The sequence below is a fragment of the Brachyhypopomus gauderio genome, chromosome 9 (assembly GCF_052324685.1).
Source record: "Brachyhypopomus gauderio isolate BG-103 chromosome 9, BGAUD_0.2, whole genome shotgun sequence".
Lineage (NCBI taxonomy): Eukaryota > Metazoa > Chordata > Actinopteri > Gymnotiformes > Hypopomidae > Brachyhypopomus > Brachyhypopomus gauderio.
Genome location: NC_135219.1, coordinates 11747704 through 11763720, shown reverse-complemented (window position 1 = coordinate 11763720; position 16017 = coordinate 11747704). Strand labels below are relative to the sequence as shown.

Genomic DNA, 16017 nt, shown 5'->3' with positions numbered 1-16017 from the left:
ACATTTTAAAAGTGTCCGGTGGAGAATACTTCAATTTGATTGGCCCGCTGTATAATACGTCGTGATGATATCATCTTTATGCGGCGACTAGCTACTGCGGTCTGGTTGTTATGCTTTTATTGGCTTTAAAAGAAAAGCGTTTGACTTATGAATTTGACAGCGGATGAAGGTCTTACGTTGATTAATCTCCTGGTTATAATGCCACTGGAAAGTCTTCACGGTATGGTGCATGAGGCAGCCGCCAAGCATGGTGGTAAAATAGCTGTTGTTTTTGACAGCGGTGGCTCGCCAAGTGCCTGCATGACCTATAATGAACTTTTCGCTTTCGGAAACGAATTATCGAAACATCTGGAGGTCACTTTGGAAACGAGTGAATGTACTATAGGTTTGTTCTGTCATGTAAACATATACCTTCCGGTCTGGATCGTTGGGTAAGTTATTTTGCATGAATGTGAACAGCACGTGTGCTTCATAATGTCACCACGTATGTTCACATGTCAACGTCAGGCATAATAATCGTATCTTGTTCTTACATTCTTAAAACACCAGTGACCTCCTTTACTAACAGTCGGCACTAATTCCTTCACGAAACAGCATCCTGCAGCTGCCTGCCGCCTATGTGCCCCTGGACCCACTGTCGCCCCCTCGACTTACCCTGAGAATAATGGACAAGTGTCATTTAAAATTCTGTTTGATCGAGAGCAGTCTGCTGCAAGTAAGTAGGCCAATCTGAGCAAATCTGCATGTAGACAGATAAACAGTGACAGTGAGAATACATTATAACGTGAGATCTTATTACTTACTAACTTTGTAGTTTTTGCACTTTCATTTGAAAGAAACTCTTTTAAAATACATAACACTACCGTCAGATAAATGCATAACAGATAAATACATAACACTACTGTCAGAACCTTAGTTTAATTTGTTGGTTGGTTGATTGTTTCTAGGCTATTCCACTTACATTTTGCTCTTCTCATATATTGCATTCAGCAATTCCAGAGTGTATTTTCCAGCTCACTGTCCATCGATGTGTGTGCTGTGTGGGCAACATTAAAGCTTACGCTGATCAAGATGCATAGAAAGATGTCGTCTCAAGGAAGCAATGGAAAGCAGGCTGTAGATACCCAAATGCTACAGGTCGAAGAAGAAGAGCAAAATCCCAAAGATGCTGTTCCAAGAGGTGTCCACCAGGGGGAGTTGATGGCATATGTTTTACACACATCTGGAACTACGGGACTACCTAAAATAGTGAAAGTTCCACACGCCTGTATTGTTCCTAATATTGTACATCTGAGGTGAGTCTACATCTGCTAATTTTCAGCTTGACACTAGCCGTAAACAACGTTTTAACATCCTTTCTAATATTAATACACAAAGCACATGTGCACTGACATTATATTGGTGTAAATCCTAATTGATATTCGTTTGTAACACAGTACCTTTTGTTTGTTACGCTTCATTGTATTTTGTATTGTCCAAGGTGTTTTAAATGTTTCAGTATTATTTACACTTATGTTTTATTGTTTTTTACACCATACGTGCAGTCCTGAGTTGTTTAACCCACCTCTCCTAAGATCTCTATTTCAGATGAACCCAGACGATGTAGTGTTTCTCGCATCACCCTTGACCTTTGATCCTTCGGTGGTAGAGATGTTTTTGGCTCTGGCATCTGGAGCACGTCTGCTGGTGGTTCCCTCTGCCATAAAGCGGATGCCAAGCAGACTGGCTCGTGTGCTGTTCAAGAGAAATAGGACGACGGTCTTACAGGTGAAGTAGACGAATAAGAGAAACGCCAGTGGCTCCACCTGAATCCTCCACCTGAACCCAAGATCACTAATGAGATGACCCCACACACATTCACACATGCAAACTGATTCCACTGTATCTTCATCTATACACATTTAAGTCTTATTAAATAGGGTTGAATAATTTTTATTAAATATCATAGCTATTGGTTTTTGTCCTCAGTAATTTGTGAATTCTTAAAAAAACAACACTAGGATGACTGATGAAGCTGATTTACACCATCAATGGCAATAATGATGATGATGATGATGATGATTATTATTATGATCAGTTCTGCCAGCAACACCTGAGTTGATCATTTATTTCAGCACACTTAGTTTAGCTGTTCTGAACATATTTCTCAACTTCTTCTCTAGGCCACTCCAACTCTACTAAGGCAGTTTGGGGGGCGTATCTTGGAGGAGGAGGTGCTTAGCACAGGCTCCTCCTTGAGGGTGTTGGCTCTAGGAGGAGAAGCATGTCCATCACAGGTTGTCCTTAGGAGCTGGAGGCAGGAGGGTAATATGACAAATATTTATAATCTCTACGGCACTACGGAGGTTTCTTGCTGGGCTTCCTGCTACAAATTGCCCAACAGTCTGCTCACCTCTGACAGCATGTGAGTGATGATATTTTTAAAGCATGACTTAAAACTGTATTTAATGAAGACGGGTAGTACATTGTGGGTAATGTATTTTGTGTTTAAAAGGAAGGACACATCTGTGCCTTTGGGGAAGCCTCTGATGGACACAGTTATGGAAGTGAGAGATGAGAGGGGATGTGTAGTTACTGAAGGAGAGGGACAGGTCTTCATAGGTAATTATTAAAAGTGTATTTATTTCTGTTGTACTGAAAATTTTCCTACTGCTCTGAACAATTTTGGAATATTTGGAATGCGCTTATCTCCTTTTGTAATTCTAATAAATCTTTCTTTATTCAATCAGTGTGAAGCTTAGGTTTTTAAGTAGCATTGCATAACTCAAAGATAAATCAATAAATTAATGTTTGCCTGCAAAATATGAGGAGAGGATATGTTCTAACCTACACATTCTACAGAATGGAGCACCCAGCTGGATCTTTCAGCACTAAATGTGTGTGTCCCAGGTGGCCAGGAGAGGGTGTGTGTGCTGGATGATGAGACGCACGCTGTTAAAGGTACTATGCGAGCCACAGGGGACTGGGTGATGGTGAGAGACTCACACCTGTATTACCTGGGCAGGATGGACCGGCTGGTGAAACGCCATGGCCAGAGAGTACACCTGGACACCTTGCAACAGGTAGAAACTGCTCACTTGTACACCGAGGCTTGAATTCACAGTTTGGTTCATTTTGTTCAGACTAAAATGTAATTTATTTTAGGACAAGGAGCATTTTAGTCAGTTAATATGGGCATATGTTGAGGGGAGGGGGATGAATGTGATCTCTCAAAAACACAACAAGCGTTTTGTGACTGGTGAATTTTTGTTTTTAAACAAAAGTTGGGTTTTTTTTTATCAGTAGTTTCAGTAGTTTCAGACAAGATGAACAGTTGTAGACTCTTTTCCCCACACACCACCTGACCTGTATGTGATCCTGAAAATGTCAAAGACCTGTCCACACAAAGAACAAAGCCTATTCATGAGCATCAAAAACGAGCCAGATGTCCTTACGCCGCTTTGCCATCTTCTGTCCGGTCAGGTTCACTTTTCCTTCTGTTTCCTCCCATCCCAGGCCGTGGAGAGCTTGCCTCAGGTAGACGCATGTGTGGCGGGTCTTCACCAGGGCTGCAGGCTGGTGGCTTTCGTGGTTCCTTCTGACAGAAGGAATGTCTCTTCCACCAAACACCAGGAGCGCCATGGCCACGCCTCCTCTGACACACCTGCAGATGTTCTGGTCTCAGAAGACATCTCCTTTTCCTATACATCCCTAGAGAAGGAGGTGCTCCAAGAGCTGTCTCAACTCTTACCCAATCACAGCCTTCCAGATACATTGTTATTGGTGCCTGCTCTGCCACTCACTAATCATGGTACGATATACCTTGTCTGTGCATTGTGAGTCTGTGACTCCATTGATACAGCTGGAGTACGTTCCATGTTCAGCACATTTCTCACTCTGTCATGGCTCTGTGTTTGTGTGTTCATTCAGGGAAGGTATCCATGGAGAAGCTGATGAGGACGTATGAGATACAGAGACAGGTCAGTGGTGACCAAGCTGCATGGAGAGACTCGGACACTGCGAAAGCAAGGCTGCAGAACCTGTGGAAGGTATGAAGGATCTAGGTGTATTGCTCAGACCACCAATCAATGATAAAACAACTCCCTTCGTAGATGATAGTTATAAAATGCATTTAAGATGTTGTAGAAATATAACATGTAATGTTAAAGAAACTAATGTTTACAACCAAAAGTAGCAAATAGTATTTATGAAATTGATAAATACTATTTTTTTCTTCTAAAATGTTGCTTGCATGATCTGGAAAATCAAATTGCTTTGCAGTCCTCAAAGGAAACAGTTTGTAGTTTGTCCTCTGAGTAGGTCCACCACAAGGCACCACAGGCAGCCATGTTTACAACAGATTTAGTACCAAATCTCTGAAACATACAGACCACTAGGCAGGGGCGGACTGGGGAGAAAAAGTGGCCCGGGAGTTCCTGACAGACTGGCCCACTATATAAACAAACTACGAAACGTATATATATATATATATATATATATATATATATATATATATATATATATATATAATATGTGTGTGTGTGTGTGTGTATATATATACTGTATATACTGTATATGAATCTATACATGGCACGTAGTGTATATGTCAGCTTTTATTGTCATATGGACAATATTACTTCCAGCAATATGATTACAAATATCAAAATAATTAACAAACTTAACAACTTGACCCAGACAAAATACAGGGGGAAAACAGCTGGACAGCTACTGAAACCCACATTGTTCACTCAGTGAGTAAAACCTCTACAGCTTTTCAGTGCCACCTTTACGTTTGGTAGTTTGTTTAGACCAGGGGTGCCCACACCTTTTCAGCTTGTGAGCTACTTATAAGATGACCTAGTCAAAATGATCTACCTACAACAAAAAAAAAACTATATTTAATAGTAACATAAAACAGGAAGATGATAAATCCTGCACCTAACATCCGGAGTCATGCAACAGGCTTGGCTAGGATGTATTAACCAACCAACAACCATGATCTAATAATACCTACACAATACTACTGGACAAGATAGATTTCACACACCCTATGCACACACTAGTTGCTTGAACAGAACACAGCAGCAGCTACAATCTGATACTGGCTCGACAAGGATCCAGAAGCACAGCGCACTATGTTCATGGTCCATTGCCTCAACTGCCAAGTACTCAGACCACAAAACAAACCTGGACTGACCTTCAAAACAAAGTGACATGGACACACACAATACCTTGCAAGCTTTTCCTTGGGGTCATCAGGAAGGCACCTCCCTTCGTTGGTGTTTCGATGAATTGAGCCCCCAACACCTCCAGAAGGCTCATCAGTGGAGTCTGGCGTCCCAGACCCACCCCCCTCCAAGCTCACAATGTAGCCCATCGCAAAATTACCAACAACCCTGCTACCCGACGGCTATCGGAAAAGCCAAGTGACAATCCTACCCATATCTCAACATCACACCCACCAAACAATTTATCTCTTCAAGTACTATCCTTACCCCACCTACCCTCAGCCCTTCTTAGCCACACCCACTGACTAGATCTCTCAGCTACCTCTGACAACTCCTTTACCACTGCTCTCATCACACAGCCTCTAAATCCAAACTCAGCCAGTAGTCTTGTGGTAGACTTCGCCACGAAACCCCTAGCCCCTACCTCTACAGGTCTAATATATGCTTGCCAGCCCCGCTCTCTTACCTCAGCCACCAAATCTGCATACTTCAACCTTTTCCTTTCATATGCTGCATCAACTTCGTCCTCAAATGGAACAGTTAGCTCTATGAAATACACTATCCTCTTACTTTCAGAGTACAACACAACATCTGGCCTCAAGTTTGTGACAACAATACACTCTGGAACCTGCAATTTACAGCCTACATCAACCAACAGTTTCCAATCTCTTGCATCAGCCCACTTATCGCCAACTTTTGAAACCTGTGCTGGCTCCTTGCTATGCTGCCCCTCACACACAAACCTAATTACTCTATTGGAACTAGCAACTGGCATGCCACTAACTTCCAACCGCTTCTTATCAAGTGCACCTGCCAGTGATTTAAGTACCTGATTATGCCTCCATGTATAACGTCCCTGTGACAAACTCACCTTGCATGCCGACAGGATGTGCTTCAATGTACCACTTCCTGCACATAGCTTACAAGTTGAATCCTCACCTAACCACTGCCCAAGGTTTTGTGGAGTTGGAAGCACATCATAAGTAGCTCCCACAAGAAACTTTATACGACTCGCATCCAATGCTCACAACTCTCGCCAGGTGATTCTCCTCTTCTCTACACTTTCCCATTTCATCCACTGACCCTGCTTACTCTGTCCTGCAGCTTTTGCCCGTCTTACTTCCTCCTCCTGCTCTCGAATAAAACCAGTCACCATTCGTCTTCTCTCAGGAGATGTGGCCTTGCTGAATGCCCTCCATGTATCACCTGACCCTAGTCCTGCCCTACCATTTTGCACCTGCCCTACAACATCTCTATGCTCCAATGCCCTCTTTGCTGCCTGAGTTGCCTCTTGGGAACTCCACTTTCTTCCTGTACGTGTCACTGGTGCCGCTGCTTTGATCAGTGCATCTTTCGACCCCATCAACAACATTTCTCTGCCTACCTTGGCACATTTAAACTCCTCAACTAAGCTTGTTAGTGGCAGTTCTAGTACTCCTCTCCCAAACCATGCCACACTACTAAGACAATGTGGAACCCCAAGCCATTTTCTTACAGCCTTATTAACAATCCTTTCTAGCCTCTCAACTTCAGTCATTGGAATATCATACACTGTTAGTGGCCACCTTAGACGAGGCAACAATCCAAACTGCAAACACCACAACTTTAATTTACCTGGCAAAAAGGACTTATCGATACTATTAATAGCCTCACCCAATTCCTTCCTTAACTCTACAACCTGCTCTTTGTCGTTCAGTGCTGCGGTGTACCACCTACCTAGACTCTTAACTGATTTCTCCAGAATAGACGGTATTACTTCTCCCTCCATCACATACTTTTCTTGTGTCAACTTCCCTTTCACAATTGAAACACTCCTAGACTTACTGGGTTTAACCTTCATCCTAGCCAGCCTAAGATTATCACCTAGCTTCTCCAACAGCCGCCGAGCACATGGAACAGTTGTCGTCAATGTAGTCATGTCATCCATGTATGCCCTAATCGGTGGGAGCCGGGTGCCATCATGCAGCCTCTCCCCACCTACAACCCACTTAGAAGCCCTAATAATCACTTCCATTGCCATTGTAAAAGCCAATGGTGAGATTGTGCACCCTGCCATTATACCTACTTCCAGACGTTGCCAAGATGTAACAAACTCCTCTGTGCTGAAACAAAACTGAATGTCTCCAAAATAAGCTTTAACTAACCTCGTAATCTCATCTGGAATCTGAAAAAATTCAAATGCTTTCCACAACAGAGCATGTGGCACCGAACCAAAAGCATTAGCCAGATCCAAGAATACCACATGTAGGTCTCTTCTCTCTGCTCTCGCTGTTTGAATCCGGTGCCAAATCATGCTACTATGCTCTATACACCCTGAAAAACCTGTAATCCCTGCTTTTTGCACCGATGTATCAATTAACTTATTCTTTTTCAGAAACGCTGCCAACCTACGTGCAACTACACTAAAGAATATTTTACCCTCCACATTAAGCAAGCTTATGGGACGAAACTGCTCTATGGCTACAGAATCCTTCTCTTTTGGAATAAGAACACCACCTGCCCTTCGCCAGTCCTTTGGGATAATCCCCTTCTTCCACACTATAATCATCAACCTCCATAACAACTTTAAAACATCTGGCGCACTTTTATATAATCTATATGGAACTCCATTAGGCCCTGGTGCCGAACCAGCTTTTGCACACCGCACTACATCCTGTACCTCACTCCACTTAAGGGGATTAACATCCATCTTCCACTGTAGGTCACCTACTGGCGGAATATCTGCTGGCAATTCCAACTCACTAGTCCTTTCCTCCCTTGAGTACACCTTCTGAAAATGCCCCTCAAGCTCCTTCTTTCCTACCTTTAGGCTACCTGACTTCTCCTGACTAAACAACGTTTTAACAAATCTAAACGGATCCTTAAAGAATGCCTCTCTAGCGCGCTCTTTCTTCTTCCTTCTTTTCCTCATAGCTTCTGCTCTCCGCAATTTCCCTAACTTACTTTTCAACTCGTCTTGCAGTAACTCAATGCCCTCTCTTTCCTGCTCATCACCCCGCTTCCACTGCTTCCTCAATAACCTTGACTCCTTGACAAGTTTTCCTATTTCTACCTGCCTCCTTGATTTACAAACCGCCTTACTCATTCCTTTCTTCTGCACAACACCAAATCTTGCAACACCATAATCATAGATAACTTTACCTAGCCTGTTCAACTTACTTTCCGCTGTTCCCTTTAACGCTTCCAACATCCCTTTCAAATCATCATTAACACTCCTCCACAACATTTTATCACCTGCCCCAGGCCATTTAACCTTCGATCTGTGCCCTAACCCTTTCTCTCTTCCCTTTTGCTTTCCACTAACACCTGGCCCATCACCGCTATCCTCCTCTCCACCTCCTGTGCTTGAGTTGGCCTCTATAATAGTGTATTAAACCAAGGACCCAATCAAGGTCCAGGCCCCCTTATATTTTACACGACGTCTTCACTTTTTTGATAGAAACGCCTTCTCTCTCGTTACATTCATCCATCTCTGATTAGTTTTTCGGGTTTGTTGTTCCCGCTGTCAGCGCTAATCTCACGAGAACTGTCACTCGGGCTACTGCAGGTTGACACTCTCGCGAGGCTAGCGACATAATTCCTTTTGCAGAGGCACTTGAACGCTTTTAAAAAATTATATCATAATGATTGTAACATGGTCAGGTCAAGTCAAATTTATTTATATAGCGCTTTTTACAACACATCACAAAGCAGCTTTACAATTGTATGGGTCCAGATCCCTAATGAGCGACAGAGGCGAGGAAAAACTCCCTATGATGGTGGAGATTAGGAAGAAACCTCGGGAGGACCAAGACTCAAAAAGGAACCCATCCTCCATTGGGCGGCCCGTTAGCACAACTCTGTATTTATAATCCAAATATAGTTCTATAGTTATAGTTCTAATTCCAGGCCAAGCAGTCACAGTCCCTTCAGTGCAGATGGTGAGTTGGCATCAGCACGTCCTCTGTGGCAATGGCACATCCAAACAAAATGAATAAGTTCATAAAATGTGTTTATTATTAAATGCCATAATATTTATAATCTCTCTAGAGCACAGGTTCGTTTACTACCCTTTCTGTAACATACTAATCAGGCAGACAAGGACCCAAGTGCGGATAATAGCCGTCTTTATTGAAACAATGATCACAGAGCTATCAAACAGGTGAGGGTGCCATCTAGTTGCAGCTCCATTGAATCCCCTGTGGTTCTTTGGCCTAAAGAGAGAGAGGAGAAAAAGACAGGAGAAAATGATTATTGTGAGTATTGATGTGATATAAATTTGAACTTGTTGCACATCCTTGGTTGTTTTTTTATACGTGTAATGAGTGTATACGTATCCAGTAAGTGTTCTCTAATACTGTGTATTCACCCACTATGGGATATGTATATGGGTAGACAAAACTGAGGGAGGAGTAAACTCACATCACTCTGCAGGCACATTTTGAGGCAGACCAGTTCATCAGAACCAAACAGGGCAAGACTAGGCTGAGAGCAGATGCTGATCCCACCATTTTTGTGCATCGCCCCGCACTCAGAAGGAGGAAGCCCCCTGCACAATACGGAATGACAGAAAGAAGAAACAGTTAAAACATGGTCAGCTTGGATGCAAGAGCCAATCCAGAAAGGTGAACAACTCCAGTAGCCAAGCTTCAAAATCCAGCAACCCCCAAACAGCTCCAAATAATAGAATACAAGTCTAGTACGGTTACATATGATTACATATATCATACTGTACTATATCATTTTAGTATGTTGTATTCCTCTTTAGTCTTGTAAGATTCATTGTTCAAAACTGCCACCCAGTTTCAAATTACCTTGTGTTTTCAATCTCTCTCTTGACCTTCTCTCTCCCTTTGCCTAAATTCATGACGAATTTAGTTTTTTAGATTGAGTCAATGAAAAAAAATTTGTGTGATTGATTAGTTCAGTTTTATTACATTGAGCCAATGCTTTATTTTTTTCAGTGTGCGGTTCCTCACACTTTCATTTCAGCGCTTGAACCATTTTCGCCATATGTTCTTCTTTCTCGTCTCTTGGTTGTTTCTACCGGGGCAGGACGAGAGTTCTGCTGAACTTTTCTCTTGGCCGCTGCTCTCCTGTCTTCTGAAGAGCACGTGGTTCTTCCTCAGGCTCTTCCACCATCGTCCCAGCGTCCACCTCTCTTTTTTTGCAGGCGCTGTAACCACCATTTGCTCCGTCTTGAGGCTGTATGAAGCCTTCTCTCTCGTCAGCTCTTCTAGCTCTCTCTTCATTTCCTCCCTCATCCTGTTCCTTTCTTGCTCTGTTTCCAACTTCATCTTCTCCACCTCTTTCTGACATTCCGTCAGTCTCTTTCTCTCCGTCTCCCACTCTCGCTGCCTCACCATCTCCCTTTCTTCGAGCTCCCTCTTCATCATTTCACTCTCCTTCATCTCTTCCACATGTTTGTCCATCTTTTGCCTGAGGTTTTTTATCTCCCTCAGTCTCGCCTTTTCAGTTATTTGGTGGAAGCGGATCTCCTGCCTGAGCCTGATCTTATCCAGATCTTCCCCCAGTGTGTACGCAGCCGTCTTTCTCATCTCCTTTAAACATTCCTCCTCCATTTGCTTCCTGCCCTCTTCAAGCTCCCTCTTTTCGTCCTGCAGGGTTTTGCACTCCTCCTCCAGTTCCTTCTGTCTGCTCATCATTTCTTCACCCTCTCTTGTCCACTTCCTTTCAATCTCCTCGTACTCACTAACCAGCTCTCTGTTTTTTAATTTCTCCGTCTCGATTTGATCTATGGCTTTCTTTATCGTGGACAATAATTCCTCAATCGTATCGCACAGCACGTACTGTACACTGCAGTCCATCTTCTTTCTTATAACTCCACTGTCCACTACTATGTTAATTAGTTGTATGTTCAGCTGTGATGCTGTACAGTCTTTCCTCTTTCTCAGCAAATATCTCACTGGTGCCGATCGGCCTTGACTTACGGCCTTATATACTTATGTTGTGTTATGTCGTTACTATAGAAACGGGATTCTACTAACGAACAACGTCATGTATTGTGACGTCATTTAGATTATTCAATTCATAACGTCTAAGTAAACAAAAAACGTACCGCGGTTATAGAATTGTTGTACGCATATTACTAGAAATATTATTTCAGTAATTTATTTCCTTTAATAATAAGTTCATTATTATACATTTATTGTTTAAAGAAAAAAAAATGCAGAAGTAACGCAATATACCGCAGCATAAATGTATTTACATTTGAGACTGTTCGTATCTACTGCCATTAGAAATAGGAGGCTCCGCCCGTGCGCGAGGGCCTCGCGCGCTGTCGCTGCGCGAGGTCGTGCACCTCTCGAATTGCGCGCGCGCCGCGCTTTAGCGTGATCGACAAAGTCATGTTTGCAGGGTTCATGCACCTATACAAGGTGGAATTAAAGCACTTATACGGCACTTTCAAGGTCCATTTCAATATTTTCCAGCACGATAAACATAATTAAGTTAAATATTAATACATATACTCGAAATGATTCGAAATAATTCGCTTTTTCATCACATTATTTAATGGTTGTTTATTTTCAAAACGCCCAATCTTAACGTCTTCACGTTCTCATGTTTCGTCCTGGAATTACAAGAGGCTCGTATTTGTTAACGTAATTTCAACATTTTAATGTACTTTAGCCTAAATTCCAGCACTTTTCAAACCTGAAACACAAAGCAACATTAAAATGCGTCAGGTAAATGTTCATTCCCCTTTTTTGAGGGGTGTTTCTTTATACTACCACATATCGTTTCGGACAACATTGCAAAGCCATATTTACGTTTGATGCCTAATGTGTATATACGGTCTCCGGTCAGGTAAAAATGTTTTTTCCCCGGTTTTGCAGGGGTTTTTTATTCTCCACTGCCACCTATCGTTTCGGAGAACACTGCAGCGACGCTCGCGACGTTCGCGAAAGTATAAACGCTAACCGCTCGCGCAGGGTCGCGCGAGGTGGGCGGAGTGCGCGGCAGTGGCTCCTCCACGGGCCGAGTTAAACCACCGGCGGCCCACCGGCTCACTAACCCATCGGCCCACCGGGGAAATCCCCGGTAGTAATGTCCGCCCCTGCCACTAGGTGTAAATGGTACAATGGCCATTTAGATTCAACAAACAATTACTTTTTGTTACTTTACAAGTACAAAGTGTTCCAAATATTTGATGGCACTTGTACCTGTTTTGGATGGAGCCTTAGATGATTCAATTTTGTATGATGCTTAGTGGGTTTTTAATAATGTGTGTGTGTGTGTGTGTGTGTGTGTGTGTGTGTGTGTGTGTGTGTGTGTGTGTGCGTGTGTGTGCATATTAGGAGTACCTGGGTCTTCCTGCTGATGCGGTTGTCATGGACGATGCCCACTTTATGTTAAGTGGTGGAGATTCCCTGCAGGCCCTCCGCCTCTTCGATTACATCACCGTTACTTTGGGGATGACCTCCACAGGACTTTTAGAGGTCATTCTAGATGGCTCGTTTGCTGATGTCTTGAAACACATAACGACAATGACATGCCATGGCCTTATCCAGACCTCAGACAAAAGACCGCATGAAGATTCTACATCTGGTGTTACACCCAAGAGATACTGCATAGAACAAACGTCCAATGTTGTCTCAGAGAGCAACAAGGTTTCCTCGGTGAAAGGAACTGTGGGATTTGTAGTTGTTAGGAGAGCTGGCGATGTACAGGAGTGGAATTACTCTCAAAGCAGAGAGACAAGCTCTCATGTGGTTTCACCAAAAGCGAGTGAAGACCCAGACAAGATACATGTTCCAACTAGTGAAAGCTGTCAGAAAGCCAAACGTAGACCTTCATCTGCAAGCCAAGTCAATGAGTCATCAAGAAACAGTTATTTGGCAACACCAGCAGATCGTTGCCTTCCCAATAAAGCCGGCAGTGTTGGCGTTAACAGAGACACCAGGGAGGAGCAAGCACAATACAGTAACAAAGGAAGTGGCGATACCTCACAATCAGGCACTGCAATGGACGACCGAGCGCTGGGCCTGCGGGTCCTGTGGAGGTCCGACACGGGCAGATGCGTTGACGCCTCACCAGTGCTGCTGGTGCGTCCTGACCAAGCCAGAGTTTTCATAGGATCTCATTCCCACAGAGTACAGGCTCTGGACCTGTCTAGTGGAGAGGTGGTTTGGGAACGTGTGCTAGCGGACAGAATCGAGTCCTCTGCTGCCATCACTTCCTGTGGAAATCTGGTGGTCGTTGGTTAGTAGTCAGAAAAGACCGAAACCTGAAATGTGCTCTGCATTATTGTGTTTTCTTTTTATCTAAATGTGCTTTTAAGAATAGTTTTTTTCTTCATTTTGATATGACAAGACAGATCACACATTACTGTGCAAAGGTTTTATGCCAGTGTGGAAAAAATTATGCGAAGTAAGAACGCTTTCAAAAGAAGAAGTATGAATAGTTTATTTTTGTCAATTAACAAAATGCAAAATGAATGAAGAAAGGAGAAATCTAAATCAAATCAATTTTTGGTGCAACCGCCATGTTTTTTGAAGGAACTCAACAGGGATGTTGTTTCAAACATCTTGGAGAAGTATTCACAGATCTTCTGTGGAATGTAGGCTGGCTTGAATCCTACTATCTCTTTGTGTAATCCATCACACGGACTAATGTTCAGATTAGGACTTTGTGGAGGCCATATGACCACTTCCAAAACTCCATGTTCTTTATGCTGTTCTTAGTGACACTGGCTACATATGACAATGATCAGCTGTTTGGTTAATCATACACCTGAATAGAATCCTGCAAAACCCTTGACCTTTGATCAAACCTCTGTACTTAGGTTGCTATGACGGGCAGGTGTATATTCTGAGCGTGGCCTCAGGAGAGACCTGGTGGGTGTTTGAGACAGGAGATGCAGTGAAGAGTTCCCCTGCTGTAGACCCTCAGACCGGACTGGTCGTGATTGGGTCCCACGACGGCCATGTCTATGCTTTGAATCCGCTGGTAGGTCTTGTCTTATCATCTAATCTCTACCCAGTAAATCTTAGCTGTCTTAATATAAGGCCTGTTGTGTGTTAGGTTGTTGATCTGTTGCTGCACAGCTTCAGGGTGAATGTAGTGAATGTAGTTTATTTGCAGACATATTTGGCCAGTGTTAAGGGAGGTGTTGGGCCTCCAGTGTTGAGCTGCCCTCTCCTCCCTAATCCCTCACATTCAGCTTTATAACAGGCTGAGCAATAATGTCAGACATAAGGTGTGATCTGTGTCTGGGACAAGGAGCTATAGGTGCTAAACGGTTACAAATGTTTGATGGCACTAGTAGTAGTTTATGAATGAACGCCTCAGGGCAGAGATAAATCCTAACAAGTAAAATGACTAAGTCGTGTGTGTGTGTGTGTGTGTGTGTGTGTGTGTGTGTGTGTGTGTGTGTGTGTGTGTGTGTGTGTGTGTGTGTGTGTGTGTGTGTGTGTGTGTGTGTTCCAGGCAAAGCGCTGTGTGTGGAAGCACTACTGTGGGGGTGGTGCGGTTTTCTCGTCTCCCTGTGTGCTCTCATCTCTGAGGCGGTTGTACTCCGCCACTCTTGGAGGGCAGCTCCACTGTCTCTGGCCGGTGAGCACAGGACCTTTGACCTTTCCTATTTGACCTAGAGGATTTCCAGATTCAGACCAGCTTTGTTGGTCCAATGTCTGTGTACGATGCAGCGGCACCACTGACCAATTTTATGGTCTTCATTTATTCTCTAAAAATATTCAAAATATTTCACCTACAGTTTGATTTCTTTAAACATTTATGTCTAGTCTTAGCAGATTATTTAATATTATATGTTGTATTGTAAAACAGAATAAAGCATGAATAACTCTTATCACTCATTGTATTTTGTAATGTCTGTCCAGGACAGTGGTGAACTAATGTGGAAATACACCACTGATGTTCCTATTTTTTCATCTCCGGCCTGTTCAGAGACGTGTGTATGCATTTGCTTAGTGAATGGACATATCGCTGCATTAAGCCATGATGGACATATGGTAAGAAAATAGGAAAGACTACTGTTGAATTTCCATGAGAAAGAAACAGAGACAAAATGTAAAGGATGAATATGATGAAACATTTTGTGTGTAGAGGAAGAGCTGTTAGTTTTCACCAAAGCTGTGTGTGTGTGTTGGTTTTCGTTTTTTCCATCTTTTAATCTCCTTTATCTCCATCTTCAGTTATGGGACTTTCTTACCGAGGGACCAGTCTTCTCATCGCCATGCTTGGCTACAGTGACGCCTCAAACCAATCAGAAAACAAGTTCTAACACACATGACAGTGCCACCTCAACATCTCCAGCCAATCAAGTGCTTCTTTGTGGTTCACATGACTGCTCTGTGTATTGCTTGAACACTGCTGATGGGTCGTTAATGTGGCAGTTCAAGACTACGGGCAAGGTGTACTCCAGTCCGTTTGTTTTTGACGGTAGTCGGTGGGGGGTTAGAACACTGGTTGCGTTGACTACAACCGATGGAACAGTGTGGGTTCTAGATGTAGACCAGGGAGAGCTGAAAACCTCCTTCTCCCTCCCAGGAGAGCTCTTCTCCTCCCCAGTTGTGTGGGACGGTACAATAGTGGTGGGATGTCGGAATGACTATGTATACTGCCTGGACCTAACTGGCATTAAGGGACAGGAAAAGCACCTCTGAGTGCAAGATATTAATGTTTGTACATGTAAAATCTGTAGTTGTCTATTTGGTACTAATAAGCCAAATAAAAAATTGCATTTTCAACCTGAGTTTAATGTACTGCTGCTAGTACAAGTGTTTAATATTCTGCTTTATGCGCAGTGTGTTAATTCTCTTCTGGACGCTGCACTAAGGAGTTACATTTA

General features: G+C 43.1%; 1 protein-coding gene and 1 long non-coding RNA gene across 4 annotated transcripts; one reads left to right on the top strand and one right to left on the bottom strand.

Moving 5' to 3' along the window:
• The first annotated feature begins 147 nt into the window (after nucleotides 1-147).
• On the top strand, nucleotides 148-15921 carry aasdh (aminoadipate-semialdehyde dehydrogenase). 3 transcript variants are annotated; one of them, XM_077017140.1, is made up of 15 exons: nucleotides 148-431; nucleotides 595-715; nucleotides 991-1295; nucleotides 1575-1767; nucleotides 2163-2404; nucleotides 2495-2601; nucleotides 2890-3062; nucleotides 3496-3516; nucleotides 3613-3790; nucleotides 3910-4028; nucleotides 12506-13409; nucleotides 13993-14156; nucleotides 14637-14762; nucleotides 15047-15178; nucleotides 15362-15921. In XM_077017140.1, the coding sequence occupies exons 1-15, from the start codon at nucleotides 148-150 to the stop codon at nucleotides 15830-15832; spliced, it is 3540 nt and encodes a 1179-aa protein (XP_076873255.1). In that variant the 3' UTR covers nucleotides 15833-15921. The 3 variants fall into 3 exon arrangements, 2 of the variants coding, with proteins under 2 accessions (XP_076873255.1, XP_076873254.1); XR_013133199.1 differs by having other exon boundaries at nucleotides 3496-3790; nucleotides 15052-15178; nucleotides 15362-15378; XM_077017139.1 differs by having other exon boundaries at nucleotides 3496-3790.
• Nucleotides 9298-12624, bottom strand: LOC143523049 (uncharacterized). The gene is made up of 3 exons (XR_013133202.1): nucleotides 12512-12624; nucleotides 9609-9735; nucleotides 9298-9400 (listed from the first exon to the last, which is right to left on the bottom strand). It is a non-coding gene; the product is annotated as an uncharacterized LOC143523049 (long non-coding RNA).
• Nucleotides 15922-16017: the final 96 nt, after the last annotated feature.

Excerpts from the sequence above, each read along its gene's own strand:
- aasdh (XM_077017139.1), top strand. The coding sequence starts at position 148 with ATGAATTTGACAGCGGATGAAGGTCTTACGTTGATTAATCTCCTGGTT. Across the intron at positions 716-990 it reads TCGAGAGCAGTCTGCTGCAA|CAATTCCAGAGTGTATTTTC; the intron begins GTAAGTAGGCCA and ends TATTGCATTCAG. Across the intron at positions 4,029-12,505 it reads GGCTGCAGAACCTGTGGAAG|GAGTACCTGGGTCTTCCTGC; the intron begins GTATGAAGGATC and ends TGTGCATATTAG.